Below are 25,537 nucleotides of genomic sequence, written 5' to 3' on the forward strand. Positions count from 1 at the left end.
CATTTTCATTGGATTGCCAAATGGTTTCAGATATACGGAAAGAGATTTTACGCCCAATTTTTAAAAAGTATAGCATAAAAAACAGGGCACAGGCAGCAGAACTTTTATTTGAAATGAGGAATCTGGATATAGCTTTTGCTCTGGGGAGGTTTATTTAAAGTAAAAGAATATTTGAAATGTGACTAGCATCTTAAAGTTCACCTGTTTGCAGGTAATAATTAATTCTTGCCTTATCTTATGATATGAGTTTTGTTATATGGCTTGAAGTAAGGACCAAGGATTTTAAACTTTACAATGTTGTTTTATTGTGTAATTTGCAATTTTTAGGCATTGTATTTTATGATGATTTTATATGTTTAAGGACTGTATAGTCCAAATAAACTTTGTTTTGAACTGAACAAGTGAGCTTTTACAATATCCTTCCTTCACAGGGGAGCCTGTGAGTGGATTACGGGGGTGCTGGATCCTGGTTTGATTCTTTCATTTCTTATACCGGTTTCAGACGCTCGAGTTGCAAAGTGCTGGTTCCCAGTCATGCCCCTCTCGCATGGAGGGATATTTAAAGTGGCGGATAGCGCGTCTGTGCTGCTTGCACGCATAAGGTGCGCCTAAGGCAAGCTCATAATTGCCCGGATAGTGTTGAGCGCCAGTCCCCTTGCCAGTTTTCATCCCAAAGTTTCCCTGAGGAAATACTACCCAGTGAAAGAGCTTCGTGCCCTCAATAAAAAAGGTAAGATTTTCTGATGGGTTTGTTAGGCTCCCCTTTCTCTTCCCTATGCCTCTAACATGACCTGTCAGGAATGTGTTGTTCAACTAATGAACCCTAAGACACAAATCAATACCAGGACGAAGACTAAGGTTTTAACTAAATTAATTAATAAAACCATTTGCACAAATAATACAATTCTCTGTGCTCTTTTAAATACCAGATAAAATATAAAATTAGATTTGCAGACTACCTAGACCGCCAACAGTTAGACATAGTATGTGCTACAGAAACATGGGCGGATCAATCTTCTGGCCCTGAACTTGTGGCGGCAATTCCCCCAAATTATTCTATCAACTTGATAGATCTCGCAAACGGGGTGGATGAACCAGCTCTTATCTATCAGGATACCAAGCGGGCCATTTTAAGACTGGCCTCTTTGCCAGAATGTGAGGCACCTACTTTCGACATACACTTTTCCAAAACTCAATTCTTTAAAGGATTATTATTTTATTGCCCTGTAGACCCTAGGAATACATTTATACAAACACTGAGCTCCTTATTGGAAGCAGGTTTATGTGCCAAAGATCTCACTGTCTTAGGAGATTTTAACTTTTAATTTAAAAGCCTCACCAGATCCAGACACAGAGGCCCTTATCGAGACAATGGCTGGTTTTGGCCTGCTACAAAACTTAGACGACCCTACACATCTTGCTGGCCATAGGCTAGACGGGAAGTTTACCAACAATGCCCTTCTGGAAGTAAAAGATGTTCTGCCTTTGAAAGGGACAGATCATCACACTGTTATGCTAGATATTAATCTACTGAACAGTGCGCGTCCTGAAACGTTTACACACAATCTTGACAGGGCTCCTGCCTGGAATAGAATTCATGCGGATTAATTCAAGCTCACTATTAGCAGGACCATTCAGAGGACTTGGATTTAGCCACTTAAACTACTCTAATAAGGTGAACTCAGACATTTGCCTCCCTGCTCCGCTCAGGACATCCCATCCACATAAAAGTAAACCTTCTGAGCCTTTGTACACAGACAGTCTTAGAATGCAGAAACAATGCTGCAGAAGACAAGAACGGAAATGGAGAAAGGAGTGTAGGAGGGATGAAAAATATAAACTATGTATGGATGATTATAATTTCTAACTGTCTAAAGAAAAATCTGCTTATTTCACACATACAATTTAATCTGTCAAAAATTCCTCAAAATAATTATTTCAGGTAGTGTTGAAACTATCTTTTGTTTCGAGTAACAATCAGATAAACAGCAGCCAGGCCTTTAGCAACACTCATACCAGTTTCTTCCTCGATAAAGTAGAACAGATATATAACAAGTTAGATCAAAATGAAGATATTATCCATGAAGGAAGCAATCAGCCTGATTCAGGTCATGGGCAGGCTACTTTCACAGAATTTTAGACAATTACTATTAACCAAGTCATGATGCAAATTCAAGCTGCTAAGTTAGGCTTCCATATGGACCCATGTCCCCTTGCAGTGACCAAATTAGCTCCAGTGATGATTGCTACTCATCTTACCAGTATCTTTAATTCCATGTTTAAAACCGCATACTTTCCCAAGCAATGGAAGTTAGCTTCTATACTTCCTCTAATAAAAAAAAACCTAGTCTGAATCAGACGGACCCTACCAGCTATTGTCCTATCTCTTGCCTTCCGCTACCTACAAAGATTGGAGACAAGGCTATGAATCAGCAGCTTTCACATTTTATACAGAACAATCAGCTGCTGGACACTACCCAGTTCAGATTCAGAAGCGGCCACCGCACCGAAATTGCCCTGATTAAAGCAACTGAGGAGATAAGGGCCACCCTGGACAAGGGTCTTGTCTTTCTTGATGTATCGGCAGCCTTTGATATGGTCAATCACAATTTATTGACTGACCATCTCCAAGCTATCGGGATCGAGGGGGCTGCACTCCCCTATTAAGATCTTTTCTCTCAGGGTTTAAGAAAACAGTGGCCCTGGATCAATTTGTTTCTGATTCTTTTTCTCTACCTTCTGGGGTCCCACAGGAATCCTCACTTAGTCTAACATTGTTTAACGTTTATGTGACGTCGTTGGCAACCCTGATCAGATCTTTCGGTTTGGAATTAACACCCTATGAGGACGATACACAAATTGCGGTATCTCTGTCTACCATTGACAATAGTGCAGGTGTGAGATTTCAGGACTGCATGTTGGCCATCAGCAACTGGATGAACAGAAATTGTGTAAAACTTAATTCTGGGAAGACGAAGGTCATTTTATTTGGCAATCAGAACTCTCTGTGCACACCATCTTGGTGGCCAGAGGAACTAGGAACGCTGTCTATTCCTGTTAGTAAGCCCAGGAATCTAGGAGTTGTAATGGATAACAAACTCACCTTGGTGAGCAGATGAATGTAGTCATCACATCCTCTTTCTACATCTTGAGGATGCTAAAATAAAATCCTCCCCTATAGTTTCACTTACACAAAACACTGTGGTAACAGCCCTGGTCCTATTAATGATAGATTATTGCAATGGCTTGTATCTAAACATGCAGCACCAACATCTGAACAGATTACAAACTCCAGATTTCTTGAGGGGATCCCCAAATTTAAATCTGCTTTGTAAGCCTTTTAAAATATGCATTGGCTCCCCATCGGGCTACAAATCAGATTTAAGTCTTTGTACACAGCTTACAAAGCCCTACATGATGCAGGTCCAGACTACTTGAAACAGAGTTTCAAGTGGTATGAGCCAAACAGAAAGATGCACTCCTTTGGAGCCAAGAAATTGTCCCTAGGTTAAAATGCACTAACTGGGAGGTGGAGGGGGGAGGGGAAGAAGTTTTGTTACATGTACTACCAAAGCATGAAAGAAGTTATCCCTTCACATTCCAGCCATGCCCGATCTGCTATGCTTTAGGAAGGAATTAAAAACTTGGCTTTTCTCTCATTAATATTTTTCTGACCCCATACAACAGAGCCAGCACCAAACACCTCAGCGTAACCGTGCGCCCTAAAAGTTACTTTAACATAACATAACAATCATAGAATATGTTATTGGGAAATGTAGCGATTTATGATTCAAACACAAAAGTATTATTACCTATGCGTATAGTGGCTTTTCCTTTCAGACCACTGCGAAGAATAATTGTTCTTCTCCTTTGTTTGATCTTTGAAGTATCTTTAGTAGATGGAGATTTCAACCACTTGTACTAGAAGGAAACACATCACTTTTGTGAACCTTTTGTAGTTCATAAACGATATAAAATGGTTCACTATCAGACTGAAAGTCTAAAAAATAAAAATACCACACTATTTTGATTTTAAGAAATAGCATCAATGCCACAGTAATTCCCAAAGAAACAGTAGATTGTGATGTTTAGGCATGCACAGAGTGAAGAAGCCTAGCCAGCTATTGTTGTTTTGTTGCCACTTAGGTTTATAGAAGCGTGAATATTCAGTACATGGAGGGACCATATTCATACTTGACAAACCCATAATTTTGTCTTTTGGACAGTTGAACAGATTTTCTCAAATTACAAACGACACATGCCAGGTACAACATGGCCAACAGCACTGCTGACTTCTCTCTTGCAAAGCACAGGTACCACCTAGATGAAACACACAACCGTGGATACACACAGACGGGATACACACAGAAGAATGGACACACACACAGTTGCTTAACCTCGTATTACAGAACAACGGGTGATCCCTTTTCCAACATTCCTTAGGCTTCCATTAGTTCAGTGACACAAGCAGGGGTACAATGGCTAGGAGGTACACGAACATTTGGACAATTAGACAGAAAGCACTTGGGCAATCTAAAAGTCACACAAGAGGCAAAGAATTGCAAAGGCAAGCACGGCAGGCAGAACAGGGTGTGGAGTTGAGGCCGGCAAGGTACATCGAAACAGTGGGAAGAGGGAAAGAGGCTTAGGTGAACGATGGTGATGGGAGGTCTACAGTGCAAAGAAGTAGAAAATATGGCAGCAAAGGTGGCTGGCATAGGGAAGCACTAGGAGGGAAGGTCAAGCAGGCACAGCAAGGAGTCATGAGGGCAGAAAGAGGAGGCCTGGGAGCTGCAACAGCAAGGAGACATATAAGGGTTGCCAACAGGCAGGCAAGGGACAGCAGGGAGGTGAAAAGGGCAGATAGGTTCAGAAAGGAAATGTAAAGAAGGCATGCACAAGGAAGCAAGGGGCACTGTCAACAAGACACAGGGTTGTATTAAAACATGTATTCAAAATGTTAGGCATTTTATTGAGTGCAAACATGAACATTGTTATAGACTTACAGAAATGGAGATGTGGCGCTGGGGTGAGTGCAAACATTTAACAGAAGCAGCATACCATTTAGATTTTAATTTAGTTGTAGCATTTTACATTATATGTATTTACAAGTTGAAGCACTCCGAGATAAAGTAATCCACACTGACTCATTGATAATGTTATCCGTGATGTTATTATGTATGAAGTCATGAGCAGTTCATTGGGTGAAAATGATAATGGGTGCATGGCTAATCATACCATAACTGGGGTATTTCAATGATTTTGGGTGTAGGATGTTAACCATAATAACCCTAAAACTGATTTTTTTAGAGACCTGCACATAACACCTCTCCTGAGCGAGCAGAAGACCGATAAGATTGGTTCACTACCTGGGCAGCTAAGATAACCAAAAATGTTGGCCTGGGATTTGTTGCCGCTCGACCCAAGACAAACAGTAGCCTTTAAGAGGCTGTCAGCAGCATACCCACAGAAAGTCATCACGCAAGTCTCTTTCTGATGCCCATTGACTATCTGGTATGTTACCCTTGTTCAGATGTTGCAGATGGAATTAACTTAAGTGCCACACCACTATTCTCTTCCAGGGCTGTCTTGCTGCTCTCACAAATTATGAAGCATTATGCAGCCTGAGCTCTGGAGTATGTTTAGAGAACAAGGGTAACCCAGTAGTAAGACCAGGGGTAATATATGTAGTTGAAGAGACAGCGGTCTGGGGGAGGCCACTAAGGTCCTCGGGTAGCCAGGGCTACTATTATTTAAGATATAGCCTTCGTCTAGGTTAGTAGTGGAAAGGGAGTCTGAGCAGGACTGGAGAAACAATGTATGAAGGGACACTTACATTGTTTCTCCAGTCCTGCTCGGACTCCCTTTCCACTACTAACCTAGACGAAGGCTATACCTTAAATAATAGTAGCCCTGGCAACCCGAGGACCTTAGTGGCCTCCCCAGACCACTGTCTCTTCAACTACTTCCTGAGCTTTGGAGGCTCAGGGAATAGTTCTACAAAGTGGGGTGCAGTATTTTCTTTTCTTCTGGCAATACTAGATGGGTGCCAAGATCATGCTTACTTCATCCAGCATATTAAAAACAAAAAAAAAGAAGAATGGGGTGGGTACAGGCCCGAATCAGACCATTTCTCCTGAAACCCACAGCCCCAATAATGTCTCCGCCTAACCTTCCGGGTAAGATTGGCGGATCTGCCCCCAGACAATCCCAGAGGCGGCAGAGAGCCCACTTGATGCCGGCCACATCTTTTTTTTAAAAGTTTTTTATATATTGGGGTGTTGTCGGGCCCATCCTGATTTCAGGATGCACCCCCACACCTAAAATCCCAATAGTCTTTCTGCCCCACTAAGGCCTAGCAAACCCAACAAGAAGATGGATGTAGTGCTGAAACTATTCAACAACTCACCCCAGTCAAGAGATCTGGCTTTAATTAATCATTCTTTTGCTCAAAATGCCACTCCAGTTTGGACCCAGCCATATCTAAATCAATCTTAATCCTGCTCCTCATGGAAACAGTCCAGCCCAAACTGACCGGCCAGGTCCTCCCTGGACCGGCAAGAAGCATCATGGGACCGGTTTCAGGGTATCACCCCTCATCAGCCAGGCTAGCCTGAATCTATGAAATTAATCTATGTATGAAATTTTGGGGCAAACCGAAAATGGAAAGACAGCTACAGCTCTCAAAGGCCTGCCCACAGAAGGAAAAAAAATAATTATCACACCTAACCATGGCCCCTACAGGTTTTCAATCAAAAAACACTGACAGACCGTTATGCGTTTTTGAACTAAGAAGCCTTTCAATTGCGCCATGCATTTTATTATTAATATTGTTTGTGAAGGAGACAAGATTAAATCATGATCTGACAAAGGAACTCATATTGTAGGCTGCTACAATATCATTTAAACAACTTATAACAGCAACTATAATGACCATTGGCAAAGACAATAGGCCTCACATATGAGACCTAATGTCTTTGGCAATAATTTTGAGTCATGCTATACAGCAGTAGGACAGCTAAGCAGCATAGCTGAAAATAATGTAAAAAGAAATGTAAAAAGCACTATGACACAGCTGTTGGGTCATTTTATAGGCATACGCTAATACTGACATGTGTGCCTATGAAATAAGACGAGCATTCATTTCTTTTTATTTACCAATCCGAGATGACAAATAGAAAATAGTGTGAAATGCTCTTTTTGATATAGTGCTCATATGTCTTTTTTTTTTAAAGAACTTACAAGACTGGGGTGGAGGGATTTTAGGGGACAAGGCAACATGGAGGGCGGGAGAGGAGGTTGCGGGTGGAGAGAAGGACAAGCGAGAGGCTACAATAGGGAAGCATCATGCGGAAGATGGGAATGCATGTAGAGAACAGAGAGTAGGTGGGCATGTGGCGATGGGGTAGAATACAGAAAACAGGGGGCAGGGGAGGCACAGATTTTGAAGCACAAAGAAAAAAGAGAGTGGGAGGGTAATGGTGGGAAAGCACGTGGACAATAGAGAGTGAGCAGGTGGGGATGGTAAGCACATGGACACCAGAGGTGGGCACGGATGTGGAAGCACACAGACAACGGAGGTTAAAAGGGACAGACAAGCAGACAGACAATGGCTGGGATGAGAAATCAAAAATAGCAAAGGAAAGTGGGTGAAAGGAATATAAGTGAAAACGGCTACTGAGGGAGGGAAGGTGTGGGGAGAAATACAAAGGTGAGACATAGGAAAACAAAGTACACAAGGTAGACTGTTGAAAAACACATGCACTCTTCTCATAGTGTGCTTAACGAAAAAGAAAAACGAAGTACCTAAAAAGTGAGCAGTGGAAGGACACAGATAATGTGTCCATGCTCCAGAGAAAGGACAAAACACCAGAAGGGGACGGAAAGCCCACAGCAGCTGACTAATAAGAAGTAGGCAAAAGTGTCACAGTAAGGCCAACCATAAGAAACGAGTGGGCTCAATGCCCACTGTAATCTAATAATATGGATCAAAACAGTCAGAGCATACTATGGCTTAAACAAGAGCTAAAAAGGAGCTGAGAATTAAATCACTAACTGGAAACCCAAAGTGAAGGCAAAATAAATACCTAGTATTTAGAGTTAATATAAAAACATTAATAATATAAAAATCACACTTTGGTAATGAAAAGAAAGAAACTGTATTTATGCAGATGTGCATAGTCTTTGTGCAGTCACTGAAGTGAAGGGAGCCAATGGGTAAACTGGGCATTACCACATGCTGTATGGTGTGCTGGGTGGAAGCAAAATATGAATGTCAATTGTACAGACCAATAGATGAAGTCTCTCGATGTATGTATAGAATTTATGTTTTTGGGAAAAGCAGCAGTCTGATGACACAGCTAAACCGGTCTCAAAAGCCAGACCTAAAAAGGAAGATGTTAAAGTAATAAAATACACTTTCATTTCGTTTTTAAGAACCAAGCCTGTCTGGGCTTTGTTTCCCATGTGATGAAATAGGTCAATAGAAAAACACAAGTGACATCTTGTGCGAAAGATAGAATAGCATTCGCTCCTGTGTTTAGTTCACAAAATATATTTATTAAACCTGAAATGTGTACATGTGGGAATGTTGTATAAAATATTACCTTGGATTATGGGTGCCGTAGCATTTCATTTTACATATATATTTCTGTTTATCTTGGGGGTTTGGCGTAGCTTAAAGGAGCAGCAAGGCACTTTAAATGGACATTTGTTTTATTGGAGTAAACATGAGAAGCTTAATGTAGAGCAATATCGTGTGGTGAGTCTTTTGGAGAGAGAATTACATAAACCAAAGCATGATGGGATGGGAACATGTAATCAACAAAAGAAGAAAGACAAGCATTGGCAATGCTAATAGGTCTCACTTACAACTGAAAGTGCCTCTTCAGTGACTGTCAAATGGCTCTCAAGTCACCATGCTTGCACACTCTGCCACTCATTCTTCAGCTTATATATCCAGTCGCCCACCCACACACTCCTGCACTTACCTACCCAACTTAAAAATAAACAGATTCTTAAACTCACCACCTAAACTTGTGTCTGCAATACAAAAATTAAAATAAACAGTACAGGGTGGTCATCTCTCAGTGGTATTATACACAGTGCATCGCTGTTTTAAAGTTCACATGTAGCAGCTTCGTTTAAAAACAAGTAAGCCATTTTATAGCAGTAAAAACAATGATACTCTATGCACAAAGCCAGTCAAAGGTAGCAGCTCAGTAAACATCACAATGGGTAGACATCTCCGATTGCTAAAGTCTATGGTGCATCACTGTTGTACTACGCCTAGGTGGTTAACATAATTCTTCTAAATATGGTGGCCATTTTGGATTGGTAAACTGATACACTATAGAAAACACTATTCCAGGAGGACTGTCTAATTTAGAAATTGTACCTGCACAGAATGCAGCACACTGAAGATGAAATGAGGGGCAACTGAGCAGTCTGGTACGACTGTCTAAGGAGCGTCAGGACACTAAGAAAGTGGAGAACAAAAGAAAAGAAAAGAGACGTATAAAAGGAAACAAATGAAGGACTAGAAGAGCGGCCACCAGCCCAAACAATGAAGCATGCTCATTTTCAGACAATGTGCATGTGATCATGCCAAATGCCATTACTCACAGGGCGAAAGAGCCAATGAAAGAAATAGGCTAACAGATTGTCCCCATGGAAAATAACGTCACAGGAAGAGACAGAATGAGAATGACACTAGAACAGACAGAATAGTACCACCCACAGATCCTTTATTTATGTATACTTCTGAATGTAGAGATTATGCTTTTTTTTGTCTTTCTCTAGAAGAGCCTGGCAGACACAACCCTACCTGGGAAGGTAAAACGGGTTACCACAGTATTAGTCTTCATCTCCAAAGAGTTTATGCAAGGGGATTTACCAACACCAAAGCCCCTGCTTAGAGAGTTATTCTGTGAGTTTCCATATAACAAAATTCTTGTCTAAAGCCTTCAACCCAGTCTAATAACAATAGACTCTTAAAAGGCATTCTGACTTTAATAAATGAGTTTCACAATAAATAAGTTAAGCCTACTGCATTTGTCGTAACTTTTCATAATAAAGAAATCAGACCTAGAGCATCTGACATAACTTTTCTCAATGAGTCAACCTGGCATCCTTTATCAATGGCTTATCGTCATGCTGAACTGGGCCATCCTACATTGCACAAAGCTGGCAAGCATCAGGGAACAGTCAAAATTACAAATATATACAATCAATTAATCAAACAGCATTTGTAGAGCGCTGTACTGTCAACCCCTAGGGGTATTTGGGAGCTGTGTCTCCATCGAAGAGCCAGGTCTTGAGTCTCTTTCTGAAGACTGCCAGCAAAGGGGTGTACTGAGCTGAAGGGGAAGGTTGTTCCAGGTCTTGGCAGCGATGTAGGAGAAGAAGCGGCCACAGCTGTGGCAGATGCGGGAGAAGTGTGCAAGGGCGAGTGAAGAGGAGCGAAGTTGCCAGGAGGGTTGGTGGAAGTTCAGTCGATGGTTGAGTTAGGCAGGTCCTAGGTCATGGAGGGCTTTGTAGGGATGTGTGAGGAGCTCGAACTGCCATCTTTTCCTGGATGGGGAGACAGTGGAGGTCTCTCAGGTGGGGGTGGATGTGGATTCGTTTCGAGAGGTCCAGTATGAGTCTGGCTGCAGCATTCTGTATGGTCTGGTGTCTTCTGTGGAGCTGGGTGGAGATGCCAACATAGAGGAGGGTGCTGTAGTTGAGGTGGCTGGTGATGAGGGCCTGAGTGACAGTACTTCTGGTATTGGTTGGGATCCATCTAAATATTCTGCGGAGCATGCAAAGTGTGTGGAAGCAAGAGGAGGTGACTGTGTTGACTTGTCGTTTTATGGTCAGTTGGCTGTTGAGGATGATGCCCAGGTTGCGTGCGTGGTCAATGTGGGTCAGAGTTTTCCAGGCCACCAGCTGTGGTTCAATGCGGAGGTGTTGTTTCTGAAGATCAGTACTTCAGTTTTGTCGGAGTTGAGTTGGAGGCAGTTGTCTCTCATCCATTCGGATAAATTGCTCATGCCGCTGAAGAAGTTGGTTTTGGCATTGGAGGGGTCCTCGTGAGCGAGAGGATCAGTTGAGTGTCATCTGCGTAGAAGAGTTGAGTCAGTGGGATCTGCCGATGTCTGTGAGGGGGGTCATGTAGATGTTGTACAGGGTAGGGATGATCCTTGTGGTACGCAGCATTTGTCGTCATTGGGTGCAGAGGCAATCGTATGCTCTGTGTGAGTCCTGTGAGGAAGGAGACCGTCCACTTGAGGGCACCTTGCTGTATGCCGGTGTTGTGTAGTCTGTTGATGAGTGTGTTGTAGGAGACTGTGTCGATCAGGGTAACGGTTTGTCCATGGTCGAGGAGTGTTCTCATGTAGTCTGTGGTGGCACTCGGCACTGTCTCAGTGCTGTGGTTGGCGTGTAATTCTGATTGAGAGCCATCCTGTAGGTAGTTTTGTTCCAGGAATTCGGTGAGCTGCTGGTTGATGTCTTTCTCAAGAACTTTGGCTGGGTAGGGGAGCAGGGAGATCGAACAGCAATTTCAGAGATCGTTAGGGTCAGTGCATTCTTTCTTTGGGAGGGGTCTGATATCTGCTTGTTTCCATCTGTCTAGGAAGGTTGCTGTGGAGATGAAGGTGTTGAGGATGCTGGCAAGTTGGATGCTGGTGAGTTGCGTGCTGATTGGGTTTACTGCGAGGGTGTAGAGATGGTGGGAGCAGGGTTTGGTGGGCACCCTCGAGTGGATGGAAGACATGATGACAGAGGTGGTTAGGGCGATGAGCGGCGACCAGGTGTTGATGGTTTGGCTGGTTTTTGCTTGTTGGTTGAGGTCATCGGGGTCAAGGGTGGCGGGTTGTATGTTGAAATTGTTGTAGATGTCGGTGATCTTGCTGTGGAAGTAGTCTGAGAGGGTGTCACAGAGTTCTTGGGAGGGATGGATTGTATTCTCAATCGCTATCGGGTTGGAGAATTCCTTGACTATTTTGAAGAGTTATTTTGTGTGGTTGGCTGCGAAGTCAAAGAGGGTGGTGATGGCTGCTTTCTTGGCTTCCTTGATGTGCCGGTGAAAGACGGTGAGGGCTGTTTTGTGAGCTGCTCAGTCAGCTAGGTTATTGGTGGTGCACCATTGTTTTTCCAGTTGGTGGCAGTTGCGCTTGTTGGTCCTGTGTTCTGGGGTGTACCAGGTGGCGTGTTTGGGGATCTTTCTGGATTTTGTAGGATTCTGTGGGGCGACTGTCGATGATCCAGGCGGCGAAGTTCTGGATGGCCTGGTTGAGGTCTCAGGTTGGGAGGTGGTGAGGGCCTATGACCACTTAATTTCGGTGGCAAAACAGGCCCTCCCTGCAGAGAGGGCCAAATAATCAATCAATCAATTAGGATTTTGTTGAGCGTGACAACTCCCCCGTAAGGGTCTTAAGGCGCTAGGGGTGGGGGGGGGGGGGGGGGGGTGCAGGTTCCGGTCCCTCAAGGAGGGGGTCTGTCGAAGAGCCAGGTTTTGAGGTTTCTCGCAAAGATGGGGAGCGATGTCTGTCTGAGGTGGAGCGGAAGGGCGTTCCAGGCTCTGGCCGCGAGGAAGGAGAAGGAGCATCCTCCCGATCTAGTCTTTCTGGTGCAGGGGACCACGGCGTAAGAGAGTTGGGCTGATCGTAGGGTCCTTTGGGGTGCGTGGAATTTGAGTCAGCTGTTCAGGTATGCTGGTCCGGTGTCGTGGAGGGCCTTGTGCGCGTGGGTGAGTATCTTGAAGGTGATTCTAGCCTCGACGGGGAGCCAGTGGAGTGTGGACAGGTGCTGGGAGATGTGGCAGTTTTTTGGCAGGGTGAGGACCAGTCTTGTGGCGGCGTTCTGGATGTTTTGTAGCTTGCGGGTGAGGATTTTGTTGGTAGGTGTAGGGTCTGAGAGGAAAGGGGGAGTCTGACCCACTGCGTTCTGCCGGAGAGGAAGGAACAGGTCCAGTCGAGGGCCCTGTTCTGGATTCCTGCATTACCACATTGCAAATCTCAACTCCCAGTGCTTTGTAAGAGGGAGTAATTAACACCAAAACCCTTGCCTACTACAGTAATCTATGATATTCCATATAACACGAGATTTGAAAATAGCATTTAACACAGGGTACTGGAAATCCGTCCATAAAGGACTATTGCCGTTGTCATAACTTTTAATAATAAACACATCAACCTGATGGGATATTGCATACATTTCCCCAAAGAACCAATTATGACTATAGCCTTTATCATTGGTGAGTCAACTTAATTAAAGACTACTGAATTCTACATAAGCTTTCCCACCAGACAACCCTTGGGGATACAGTCAGATAATTATCTACATCTATAAAAATGTATAATTGTCAAAACAATATTCATCCCCTCTTAAGAAGGTTAGCAGGGATCATCTAAGGGCAATTCTTCCAAGTGCAGGGATTCCCAGTGAGGGAAACCAGAAGAGGAAATCAACACCAAAACCCTTGCCTACTGCAGTGATTGGTGAGATGCATGAAATACAATACCTGTCTCCAGGATTTAACACAGCATTACTGACCTAACTTCTTCTAATGAACAAATCAAGGCTACAGCCTTTATCACTGGCTTGTCAACATAACCAACTCCGGGCACAAAATATATACAGACATAAAATTACAATTTGCAAAACAGTATACAGCCCTTTCTAAAACAGTATAGCAGAGATTCTCAAACTGCGCATCTTCTACCCCTAGTTTAGCCACATGGGAAACAAACACCAAAACTCACAACTTTTCTAGTAATTGTGTGAGCCTCTGTAATACCTGCCTACAAGCTTTAACAAAGTGCAGTGATAATCCACTATTACAGGTCTATTGGATTTCAATTATAATTTTTTCAGTAAGTCAGACCTACTGCTGTTTTCGTAACTTTCACAACAAACATATCAGGCCCGTAGCCTTGATCGATGGCTTGTCATCCTAACTATCTCCAAGCATAAGCTTTCCCACGTGGCAAAAAGTTCTGACAGGCACTCCTTCTGCAGAAGTGCACAATTTCTGCCCAATCAAAAATTGTATACTTGAGAATCAACATATGAGCAGTGCCAAAGCCCCTATCTCGGTAGTCAAAGTTACAAATATGTACAAAAATGACAGTTGGCAAAATAGCATACATTTCCTAAAATGACAGAACAAAAATGCATTTGCAAAGTGAAAATCTTCTACCCTTAGGGATTGTTGCAGGGAGATAGCCAACACCAATCCTTGCCCGCTATGGTAATCTGCAAGGCTTCCTGCAACAAAATACCTGTCTACATTCTAACACAGTGCAATGACAATCCTCCATTAAAGGCCTATTTGCTTTTACATATGCTTTCCACAATATATGTCAGGCTTACTGCCTTTTGCAAAACTTTTAAAAATATAAATCTCAGGATTATAGCATTAATCAATGGCTTGTCACTGTAACCAATTCAGTCCTGCTGTGTAGAGCATAAGCTTTCCCGCAAGGTAAAAGAAGCACATTACGGGGACTCTTTTTCAGCAAAAGCATACAGCTTTAATCTAATCAAAAACTGTACTCAGGCAACTAACATATGAGCGGCGTCACAGTCCTTCTCTGTAGTATTCATGAAAGCTATTTTTTCTGCTGATCACAAAGTATGGTGACAGCTGTGCTGTCAATCCAGACATAACACGCATTGGAAAAACAATTAGGTCTCACCTTTGAGATGTATTGGCTTTGTGAATGGATTTTAGCCATGCTGTACAGCATCTCCAATGCTGTACAATGTGTCTAAGTACAAAAAAAGATATGGGACATGGCTGGCTGCAACATTTATCTGGGTGTCAAAGTGGTACTAATGAGGCAAACTCTTTGCTCAAAGTCAACATGTTTAAGAATTCCAAAATAATGAGGCAGTACTTATACTAAATGTGCCGCTTTTTCTGCATAAATAGCCATTTCTAGCCGCATAATTTATTCAGTCAGTCAGTCAGAAAGGCTTTATTTCGATATAGGTAATATCTTAAAAAGCAAAGCATACAATGATAAACAGTAAAACAGTAAAAGGAGCCAATACATAGAGAGATAAACATACATTTCATACTACAAGTGGCACCAATAAATTAAGTAAAAACCAGTATTTTTTTAAAAATACAAATTAAACAAGATGCGAAAGCCTAGTTGATCTGATACGCCAAGCCCATCCTAAAAATGTTGCCAAGCCGCAAGCAAAGAGGGGCCGTGGGTCATTTTTCAATATTTGTAGGGCCTCCTGATAGTGTCTTGTTCCAAGTTCTCTGCAGAGTGGCTTTAACCATCTACTCCGAGGGGCTGCATAGGCCGGGCATTCAAACGACATATGGGGAACTGACTCTGACCTCTTTTCACAGAGTGGGCAAGAGGAAATTGTCTGGGTCGGGGCCTTCCACCTGGAAGTCAGTTCTCCAACGGGAAGCAGACCTATCCTAAATTGGAAGTATAGTGCCCTATCTCTGCGATTTGAGATAACATCCAGGTATGGTTCACACAAGTGCACCTCCTTGACCAAGAGGAAATCCATAGTGGACCTGCACAAATTAGCATTGCTGCTTCTGCCGTCGGCTACCCATCTCCAGTATATCTGCTTCAGCACAGACTTTGGGGGTGCAGATTTATTATTCCAGGCCTCACCAAGACCAAGATTGACGAGAAGACGCTTGACTTCCCCCAACCAATAAATCTTAGACCAACCTGGCGACCCCAACACATCGGTTAAGCCATCCGCATAACTGGACAATTCTGGTACTCTCCAGATCCGCGCCCATAGGAGAAGAGGACGAAGCCTAGCCTGGTCGCTGATCGGCCGAGTACCCATATCCAGAAGCAGTGGAAGGGTTGGGGTACTATAGGGGAGCCCCATTAAATCTTTATGGAATTTACTTTCTGAGCGGGATAGCTGGTCCACATTATGTACCCCCCAGAGTGCAGCCCCATAAAGGGCGGCACTAACCCCCCTTGCCCTGTAGATGTCTAATACAGGAGCAATGGGTTTAAGGGTTGAGGCACGTTGTTCCTTGAGAAGGGCACCCACCGCCCTCTTATGGGTCAGCAACATCTTTTGGTGGTGGCATTTCCAACTCATAGAGTCACAGAGACGAATTCCGAGGTAATCGAACTCTGTGACCCTCTCGAGGGAAACAGAATCTAAGGTCGGTGGTTTGGCCAGCTTTTTCGGAGGGTTAAGGACCAGGTATTTAGTCTTTACTGTATTAATGACTAACCCCCTAGCATCACAAAAAGACTTAAAGTTAGTTAGCAGGCTCTGTAGACCTGCCGGGGTTTTAGAGATCAGGAGGGTGTCATCTGCAAATAGAAGGGTAGGTATTCTTCGGCCAGCCAGGGATGGTGCGTCTGCAGGGTGTTGTAGCAGGTGGTCCACCACTCCATTGACATACAGTGAGAACAGAGTGGGGGCTAGGACACATCCCTGGCGTACCCCTCTATTTACAGGTATGCGTGCTGTTTTTTGCCCCTGATTGCCCCACCTGATCTGTGCAAAATTGTCAGCATGGAGTTTAATCAACATGCTTAATAAGTAAGATGGAATACCCTGTTCATCAAGCACACTCCAAAGTTGGCTGCGAGGGACCAGGTCAAAGGCAGTCCGCAAATCTATAAAAGCAAGATACAGACTGCCTTTGCCCAGCACAACCACTTTCCAATATAACATCATAAGCCGAAACGATTGCTCTATAGTCCCCATACCCGATCTAAAGCCAGCCTGGAAGTCAGAAAGGATACCCTTTTCCTCAACCTACTGCAATACCCTAGCTAAAACCACTTTTCCAGCCACCTTCTGTGAGGAGTCTAAGAGGCTTATTGGGTGGTTATTGGCTGGGTCATTCCGGCACCCTTTCTTAAAGATTGGGACGACCTCAGCACCCTTCCATGAGGTCGGGAAAGTTGCCCCATCAAAACTGGCATTCAATAGGGCAGCAATAAGTTTTCCCCACTCCTTCGGGTTAATGCGTAGCAAGTCCCCTGGTATGCCGTCCGGACCTGCTGCTTTATTGGGAACAAGACATTTAATCGCCCCCACCACTTCCTTAGATGTAAACAGAAGTTCATCATTGAACTCGCAGGATGCATGAGGAATTTATTCAATGCGGCACATTATTTGGTCCTCCTCTCCCGCATGAATCCAGTGGCCCTGACAATATGTCCTGCAACAGAAAGCCCATGCTCCATCTAGTATAGGCTCGATTTAAATAGGGCTCAGCGCTGGTGTGGTAAAAATCCGCAGCAGCTAACGAGTTAAGAGACACAAACTAAAATGGCTAACCTTAGACAGTTTTTTTCCAGATGGATGTCGACACGATTCCATGCATTAATTTTAGAAATCCAAAAAAGCTTGGATTAATTTCGTAGTAATTAATTATGGGTCCTTATATAATCGGATTAATTTAATCATCTTCGTCTAATGTTATTATTCATTTAGCCAGTAGATGGCAGTGTTGAGCCATATTGCGTTTGCTTGTTTTGTTCTAACCGTTTTTATGTTCTCTGCTTGTCTTTTGTAAGTCCCCTCATAACAACGTCCATTTTTTTCAAATTCCTTCCTACTCCCTTGTCCCATAACCCCATCCCATTTTATTTACTACTTCTCTTAACTCATTTTTGTATACAGTTTTTGTAATACCGATATTTTTGTTATTCAGGTTTGATTATGCCACGATATTTGAACCCTAATGTAATAAAACCGAAATGAACACAAGTCACCCGCTGTAATGTAATAACCATTTAGAGAGCTCCCTGATAACGAATAGATGTCCTGCCCCTAAAAACCGCAGGGAGAAAACACGCCTCCAAGGTCAACTAACCAGTTTCAAGCTGCTAGATGGGGTACAGACAGTTTTAGTGCGTCACGAAAGGTCACTATCTTAATTTCAGATATTACATTGAAGGGCAATGTGTTCCTTGTCTTAGTTTCCATCACAAAGAAGGCGCGCTCATCGGACCGAGTTCGCTTAACTCAGAGAAGGAACCCGGATTATGAAGGTGGTGGTTAACTTTAACTCACGAGTGGGACAATATTATTGAGATTTATGTTGGAGTTAGACCTGTCCCAGGCAGGAAGAAGCTTTGAAAACCATGAACAACAAACATAGCCTGGAAAAGAAACCTCTTTTCAACCAGCAACCAGTGTAGATCACTCAATGCATCAGTGGCAGAGGCGATTCGAGATCTTTGGAGGGCACGCTGGCTCCGAAATGTTATACTCCGTGCAATCGCCTAGTGAGGTTTTGGGAAGTCCCAGGTAATCATAAGTTGCCTTAACCAAGGCGACTCAATATGGACGAGCCAGCAAGGGCGTGTCTTTGCTGGTAAATAGGATAGAATCGTGTTACAGTCCCAAGAAAAGACAGCGGGTAGCTTGACAGCTTGCTTACTTGGCATGTCAAAGATAAATTCGCGTCAAAATGAAATCAAAGATTACATATTGATGCAGAAGATACCGGCACTTCTAATTCAAGTTTCCATTGACCAGGTGGGATTCTAGGCACAGATTTAGACCCGGATGCTACCAAAACCTATCTTATCGGAGGTGACGTTCTAATTATAGTCAGCAAGCCAGCTCCCACCACAACCAAGCACTGTTCTAAATTATTAGCAGCGTCCGTATCAAATGTCAAATCGCTGTCCAATGAGATCAATATCTAAGCATAGCCTGCATAGTTCATCAATCTCCATCCGGATGGGCGCATCTCCTGCAGAGTGGTCAAGGGTCGGATCCCGTCCCCTATGATTCTATACCTGTACAAGCATCTTATTGCTCATCAGGTCCTCGCTCTTTATGAGAAATGATCGCTGATCAGGGCCTCTCCTTATATCCATATGCACCACCACAACTGAATCTGAAAAGATATTACATTCAGCCATGCCAACCCCTAAACAAGCCGCTCCTGTTCATCAAGGCCCAGATGTCATGTGTTTAACTTTGAATAATACCTGAAGGATGGTTTCTATGATAACTATGAAAATCTTTCTCTGCAAATTCAATCTTTTTGCCTGGACTGGCAGCTGATGGTTCTGACCCCACTATTCAGTTATCTGCCAAACACGTATGGCTGCCAGCTTACACATCCATTTGGTCACAACTTGAGAGGTTTCGAAGGGATCATAATGAGTTTTGGCCTGGATGCAGATCAGGCAACCTATAACTGATTCCAAAGAATTGAAAAACAATACTTGAATCTCCTTCATTCAAGACAACAAGAGTACTCTTGAAATACATTGAAGCGTTTTTGTTGGAGAATATGGCTTGTGATCAAGCTTTAGCATACACATTGCCTATTTGTAGAAAAAAAAACAGTTCAATGTAATTTATCTAGAAGAAATGCAATATAATTAAATTGAACACTGATACATAGCACAGTTTTGAACTTCTTACGAAGTTCAGTGCCAATCATTTCACTCATTTCCCCTCGCTGACTACGGATGTAAGTATTATATTTAATGTGGCCTGTCCCACTTTCAGGGCCTTTAATTTTGAAAGTCATGTAATTCTATGTAGAAATCTGACTGTGTCTAGTCGATCTCAAACTATCACCTACAATTCAGGGACTACTTTGGCCATTCCGCCACTAAAAGAAATCTATTAGAGTTTGTAGTTCTGTCCAACTAATCCTCCTTCTGTCTAGATCCTTCTTGGTTAACATTTTTTCATGCAGAATAGTGAAAGAAAATACTGATGTAAGACGGTAATTGACGCTAATCAATATCACAACAGAAGGTTGAAGTGATACCAGCTCTATGTGTATGGGTGGGGCTCATGTCCACACATCGCAGCTGGATCTGGGCAAAGTACCCCAAGACTGAACTGTTTCAAGGATTCGTGGATACAAACACTTATACCAAGTAATAGGGCCATGAACGAAGAACTTGTACAGACCCTCAAACATAATTATTATGCCACTGTACTATCCTGAAGACAATTCGCACAAACTACAGATTGGACCCTCAGAACTACAAATATCTACCATACGTGTTTAGATAAGAACTTGCCTTCTTTCTCTTGTCACCAATACTTGCTGACTTTAGTCAAATGTTGCACATGCACCTGGTACCATCCTCCTATATCCCCCGATTCCTGAAGCTAAACAATGAAGATATACGCCCTTTTGAAAGGAAGCAATCCATATTTTGTATCTTCAACCTGAACAAACTTGTCAAGAGCAACGGTCACAAAGTTCTTCCAATATACCTTGCACACACTGCAGCCATCAACAAGAATCATTGGACCAACACCCAAAATTGTAGAAAAAAAGGAATAGACAGAAAGATGATAAAACATTTCAAGCTCAAGAATCCCAGAGCCGACTGAGATGGCGGCAAGTAAAGAAGCTCTGCCACCTCACTTGAAATACTCCCAGTCATCCGTTCAATAATCCGCCATCGATGCGTATAGGAATGAGGCCACGCTTAAGGAACTACACAGAGCTGGCCCGGAAACCATGAGTATTAGCAACGGTGAAAAAAGTAAATGTGGAGACGGCGGCTACAACGGGCCTACACAGCTGAGTGTGAAGACGGCCTTGAGTGCGAGGTCTGAAGTGAGAACATGAGCCAGACGGCAAACAGGGAGCAGAACGCTGGGCCGCAGAAAGGGCCAAGCACAAACAGAAGTGAGAACCGCTCAACGGTCACAAGCTGAGGTGCGGGGAGGAGCCTGAAGGAAACGTAGACCACGACACGCCCCAGCTACCAGTGTGTCCTACATACCTGGGGCCCGGGACTCGGTGAGCGGCACCGAGGTGGCCTGGAGAAGACATCCTTGCAGTTGGACAGTGCTAAGAGCGGCGCACCAGGTTGGGGAGACCCAGATAGAGCCAAACGTTCCTTGAAGGAGCAGAAGGAAAGGGGGTAACGGGTCCGGCTTTTTTGCAAGCCTGAATCAAATAGAGCAAATTAAGAAAAGGTCACATGCCCTTGGCAATGGGAGACCCCTTCCCCGTTACTTATACAGAACTTTGAATTGTGCCACTACTTGTTCTGGCACAATCAAAGTTCCTTGAAGGAGGGCAGGTGTTGAGGGCTGAAAGGCAGTAGAGCGATACCCCAGACAAGTACTATACTTTTGGGATTGCTACCAGGTAGGCAGCGGCGAGAGCTGCCTGAACCCCCTCCCTCCTTCGGACCAACCACACAGCAGAGCTAAATTGCCGGCAGTAGCATGGTGCGGGTAGCAAAGGTCCAAGATAAAGGGGGTAAGCTTGGCCTGCAGAACCATCTAGATGATTACGCTATCCTTAGGCCGCCCACACTGGGGCCCATAAAGGCGGCCAAAGGGGGCAATGCTGAGGATAAGGATGCTAATGAGAAGACTCACGCTCAATGACATAATGGAGGCGATAATGGGAATCAGGAGCTCCCTGGAGCCAAAAATGGACTCATTTATCACAGAGGTAACCTTCCTTAGAGCGGACCTTCACAAAGTTAGCGACAAGACCCTACAGATGGAGAAAGGTATAACAGGGCTAAATGAAGTCGTCCAGAAATTGAAGAGGCAGGTTGGCTGACTTGAGAAAAACAACGACACACGGCAAGCTCGCCCGGAGGACGATGAATGCCGATCATGCAAAAACAATATAAGAGTGGTGGGGCTCCCTGAGAGAGAGGAGGGTCCAAGTGTAGAGTTGTTTCTGGAAGACTTTATTCATAATACCCTGTAGCCAATAGGCCTCTGATAGTTTTTCTCCATTTGTGCACATAGGACGCCACCGCACACGATTATCACACGTATATTCACAGAGATCGGGACGCAATTCTTCAAGCAGTCTTGTTTCACGACCATCTCCATCATGAAAATGCAACAATCAGGATATTTCCAGACTTTACATTAAGCGTGCAAAGTGGTACAGAAGTCTGCCTGCTGAATGTTTACGCCCCGAATGTGGATGACAGTGATTTCTACCTTGACTTTGAGACCCGCTTACAGCCATGTGTTGGGACCCCTATATTGTGGGCTGGGGACTTTAACTGTGTCTGGGATGGCGCACTGGACAGACACCCCCAGAGGGCACACACTAAACCTAACATGTCTGCTGCTCTCCAAGGGGTCATGGATCGCTTGGGCTATTTGGACATATGGCACGTGAGGCATCTGGAGGAATGGTGCTACACTTGCTATACCCCTGTGCACACAGTCTTTAGGGGGCTAGACCAATTCCTACTCTCGGAAGGGCTGCCTCGCGGCACTGCAGACGCAGGTGCGATTCTTTTCAAATCACGCCCGTGCTACTGGAATAGGGGGTGAGATGACAGGCTACGGGTCCCCCTTTGGCACCTGCAGCCGGAGTCTCTGAAAGACAATGTGTTCTGGGGGAAGCTTAGAGAGGTGACTAGTTGTTACTTCGACAATAATTGTCAGTCCAGCGATAGGAGGGTGACAGAATGGGAAGCTTTGAAGGTGGTAACACGTGGAGAGTGCTGTTTCAAAGTAGGTGGTATGAGGAAGCCTCTGGAGAGGGACCTCAGTTGTGGAGAATGCCATGGCTATACTGGGCGAGGAACCGGTCGGAGAGGGAGGCACTACTGCGTGCCTAAAGCAAGGTCGGGGATATATGGGACGAGTTGGGCCACCTAGTCCGCCGTGAATATCGCCAGTTGCTCCACAGTGAGGGGGCAAATCGAGATGGTTATTGGCATGGTTACTTAAGCGTGAGCGTACCCCCAATCATATTGAGACTCAAGAGGGCGGATGGAGGTCTGGTGTCCATGCAGAATGGAATCAATTCCTTAATACACGCTCACTTAGTGGCAGTGTATAGAGAGGATTACGGATCCACCCAGCGGCCATGCGGCGATTCGTAGATGATCTCGAGCTCCCCCTCCTCATGGAAGCCAGAGTGACAGCCAGGTGAGGAAATGCGCCTGGAGGACCTACAAGAGACCGTGCAGAATATGGCGCGCTGTAAATCCCCAGGCCCAGACGGTCTTCCAGTAGAGTATTTCCATTTTTTTGCCGACCTTTTGCTCCCTCGTTTGATAGAGACCCTGCAGGAGGCCAAACAAGTGGGGATTATACCTTCATCTATGAAGAAGGCCCAGGTTGTAATGCTTCTCAAACCGGGCAAGAACTCTCATATGCCCGGCTCTTATCGGCACTTATCCATGCTGGGTATTGACACCAAGATATTGGCTAAGGTACTAGTGATGCGACTGGGTAGGGTAGTGACACATTTGGTCCATGGGGATCAATGCGGGTTTATGCCAGGCAGGGGGACCCATATCAATCTGCGAAGTTTATCTCATGTACTACATGCAACAGTGACTATGAATATATGGGCTGCTGTCCTACCTTTAGATATTGAGACGGCCTTCGATAATCTGCGGTGGGACATCCTATGGGAGATTCTGGGAAGAATGGGCCTCAGTCAGGAACTTATTTCCTGGGTTTGCCCACTATACTGTTCACCGATGGCACAGGTTCGTAGTGGTGGAGTGATTTCTGACATTATTTCTATAGAACGGGGCACGAGACAGGGATGGCCACTGTCCCCACTCCTTTTTTGCACTGGCGATGGAGCTGTTGGAGATTCTACTGTGGCGCGATATGGTCCGCTGGAGTGTGGTTGTGGACAGCCATGCCCATGTCGTGTCCCTGCATGCGGATGACGCATTAGTTTATATAGCTCACCCTGAAGAAACTGCGATCGTACTCTTAGACGTCTTGTCAGCGTTCGGAGCCGTGTAGGGGTTGAATGTCAATAGCCAGAAGTCGGTTATGTTCCCGCTGGTGACTCTAGTTGGGAAAGAGGTAGCGTATTTACCAGCATTGGAGTTTAAATGGGAATGTGATCATTTCCATTACTTAGGGATCCAGGATCACACACTCGGCTGAGGCTCAATCCAACTTAAACATGGGAGCAGTCCTTTCGGGCCTGGAGTCCTCCATTGGCTTATGGAATCCCCTCCCCCTGTCTATTATGTGGCAAGTGGCCCTGGCCCGGATGGTCCTCCTACCTCGCTGTCTCCATGTTCTCAAGAACTCCTTTTGTTTTATTCCTAGAACCACCTTTACCACCCTCAACAGCCTCCTTACCTCTTTGGTGTGGGCTGGGAAACGTAGTAGGGTGAAATTAGAGATTGTGAAACTGGATATGGATTTGGGGGGTCTTGGCCTGCCAGACCTAGCCCTCTACTATCTTGCTGGCCTCCTCCAGTAGGCGGTGCAGTGGTGCGCACAGGGTTCGAATACAGAGGAGGTGCTTTTGGCTGATTGGGGGCGGTGGGCGGATCTTCCGAGGTGTCTTCTGATGGGTTCCAGGACACCCCAGATTGCCGTTTGTGGTTCTCCAGGATGCGTGGGCCGGGGAGCGAGCGGTCACCTTGGTCTTGTGAAGGGCTCCGTAAATGCAGCTGCTTCCCCTAGCTCCATAGCTTCCGTCAAATACAAACCATGAAGGTTTTGATGGGAAGGTTCGATTGTGGGTGTGTGGCGGCAGGTGATTTATACTTGAATGGAACCTTTCTCTCCTGCTTTGATGGGAGAGAATGCTATCAGGTCCCAAAGGGATATTCTTTACAATACACAAAAATATCGTGCACAGCACGCAAATTATGGGAAATGTTTCCTGAAGAACCCAAGGAATTCCGTACTTTGATGGGGATCCTTGATCCGGGCCCCTTCAGGGGTCGGATCTTCTGCCTGTACAAAGCCTTTAAGGCAGACGGTAAAGTTGACTTCTCCAGGGTCCAGGGCAGGTGGTTAGCGGACATACCGTTGTCTCTTATGGAGGGGAAGTGGCGACGAGCGTTTGCACAGATTTGGGAGGTGGCTAACAACTCACTTTAAACTCCGGCAGCTCCACTACTTGCATCGTACATGCCCGACCCCTTACCGGTTGGTGCAGTTTAATGCAGCGTACTTGTCAGTGTGCCCCTGTTGTGGTGTTGAGCCGTTTGACGTTTGCACACATGGCATGGGATTGTACCCGGCTCCAGATGTACTGCTCGAGAGTCCTGGGGCTACTACGGAAGTCTGCGTCGAGGGGACGGTCAAGCACTGTCTTCTCGGGGTTCTGCCGGTCCCCAAGTCGAGGAACCAAATGCAACATAAATGTACCTTGTTGTGGCTGGTATTGGCCAAACGGCGTATTGCTATCCATTGGACACACCCAGGTCCCCCTCGGCTGGCTACATGGAGAAATGACATATGCGAATGAGGAGTAGCTGAGGAGCAACGGCTGAGCTTAGTTCGTACGGATGGAAATGCTGACCGTGATTGCGGAGGCTTGGGGGGCATGCTGGCTAGGTTTCAGTCAATTGGGCGGCCGCGTGGGGACACAATGGCTTTGGCCCAGGTGGGGGACTCCAATTCACTGTCACGGACGCAGGTATCTGATGCGTTGCCGATTGACTGTTGCCGGCTGGGGTGAACAGTTTGGATATGCATGTTGAGAATGGTGACTTGTGCATTGTAGATTGTGGTGGGGCAGGCTGTCATTGGCAGGCCCTCTCTGGGGGTTTCTCGTGAAATCATTATTTTAGTGTTTATAACTACTTTATGTCCTTGTCACCGGATGGTTGTG

General features: G+C 44.9%; 1 protein-coding gene across 4 annotated transcripts in view; it reads right to left on the reverse strand.

The window, feature by feature from the left end:
- The window catches only part of CEP78 (centrosomal protein 78), a 428,004-nt gene that overhangs the window by 298,278 nt on the left and 104,189 nt on the right, over nt 1-25,537 (reverse strand). For all 4 annotated transcript variants that reach the window (XM_085633291.1, XM_085633307.1, XM_085633281.1 and 1 more), the window contains exon 9: nt 3,813-3,921. In XM_085633291.1, the coding sequence (XP_085489417.1) occupies nt 3,813-3,921 (109 nt within the window). The remainder of the gene's footprint in view (nt 1-3,812; nt 3,922-25,537) is intronic.

The sequence above is a fragment of the Triturus cristatus genome, chromosome 2_1 (assembly GCF_964204655.1).
Source record: "Triturus cristatus chromosome 2_1, aTriCri1.1, whole genome shotgun sequence".
NCBI classification, from domain to species: domain Eukaryota; kingdom Metazoa; phylum Chordata; class Amphibia; order Caudata; family Salamandridae; genus Triturus; species Triturus cristatus.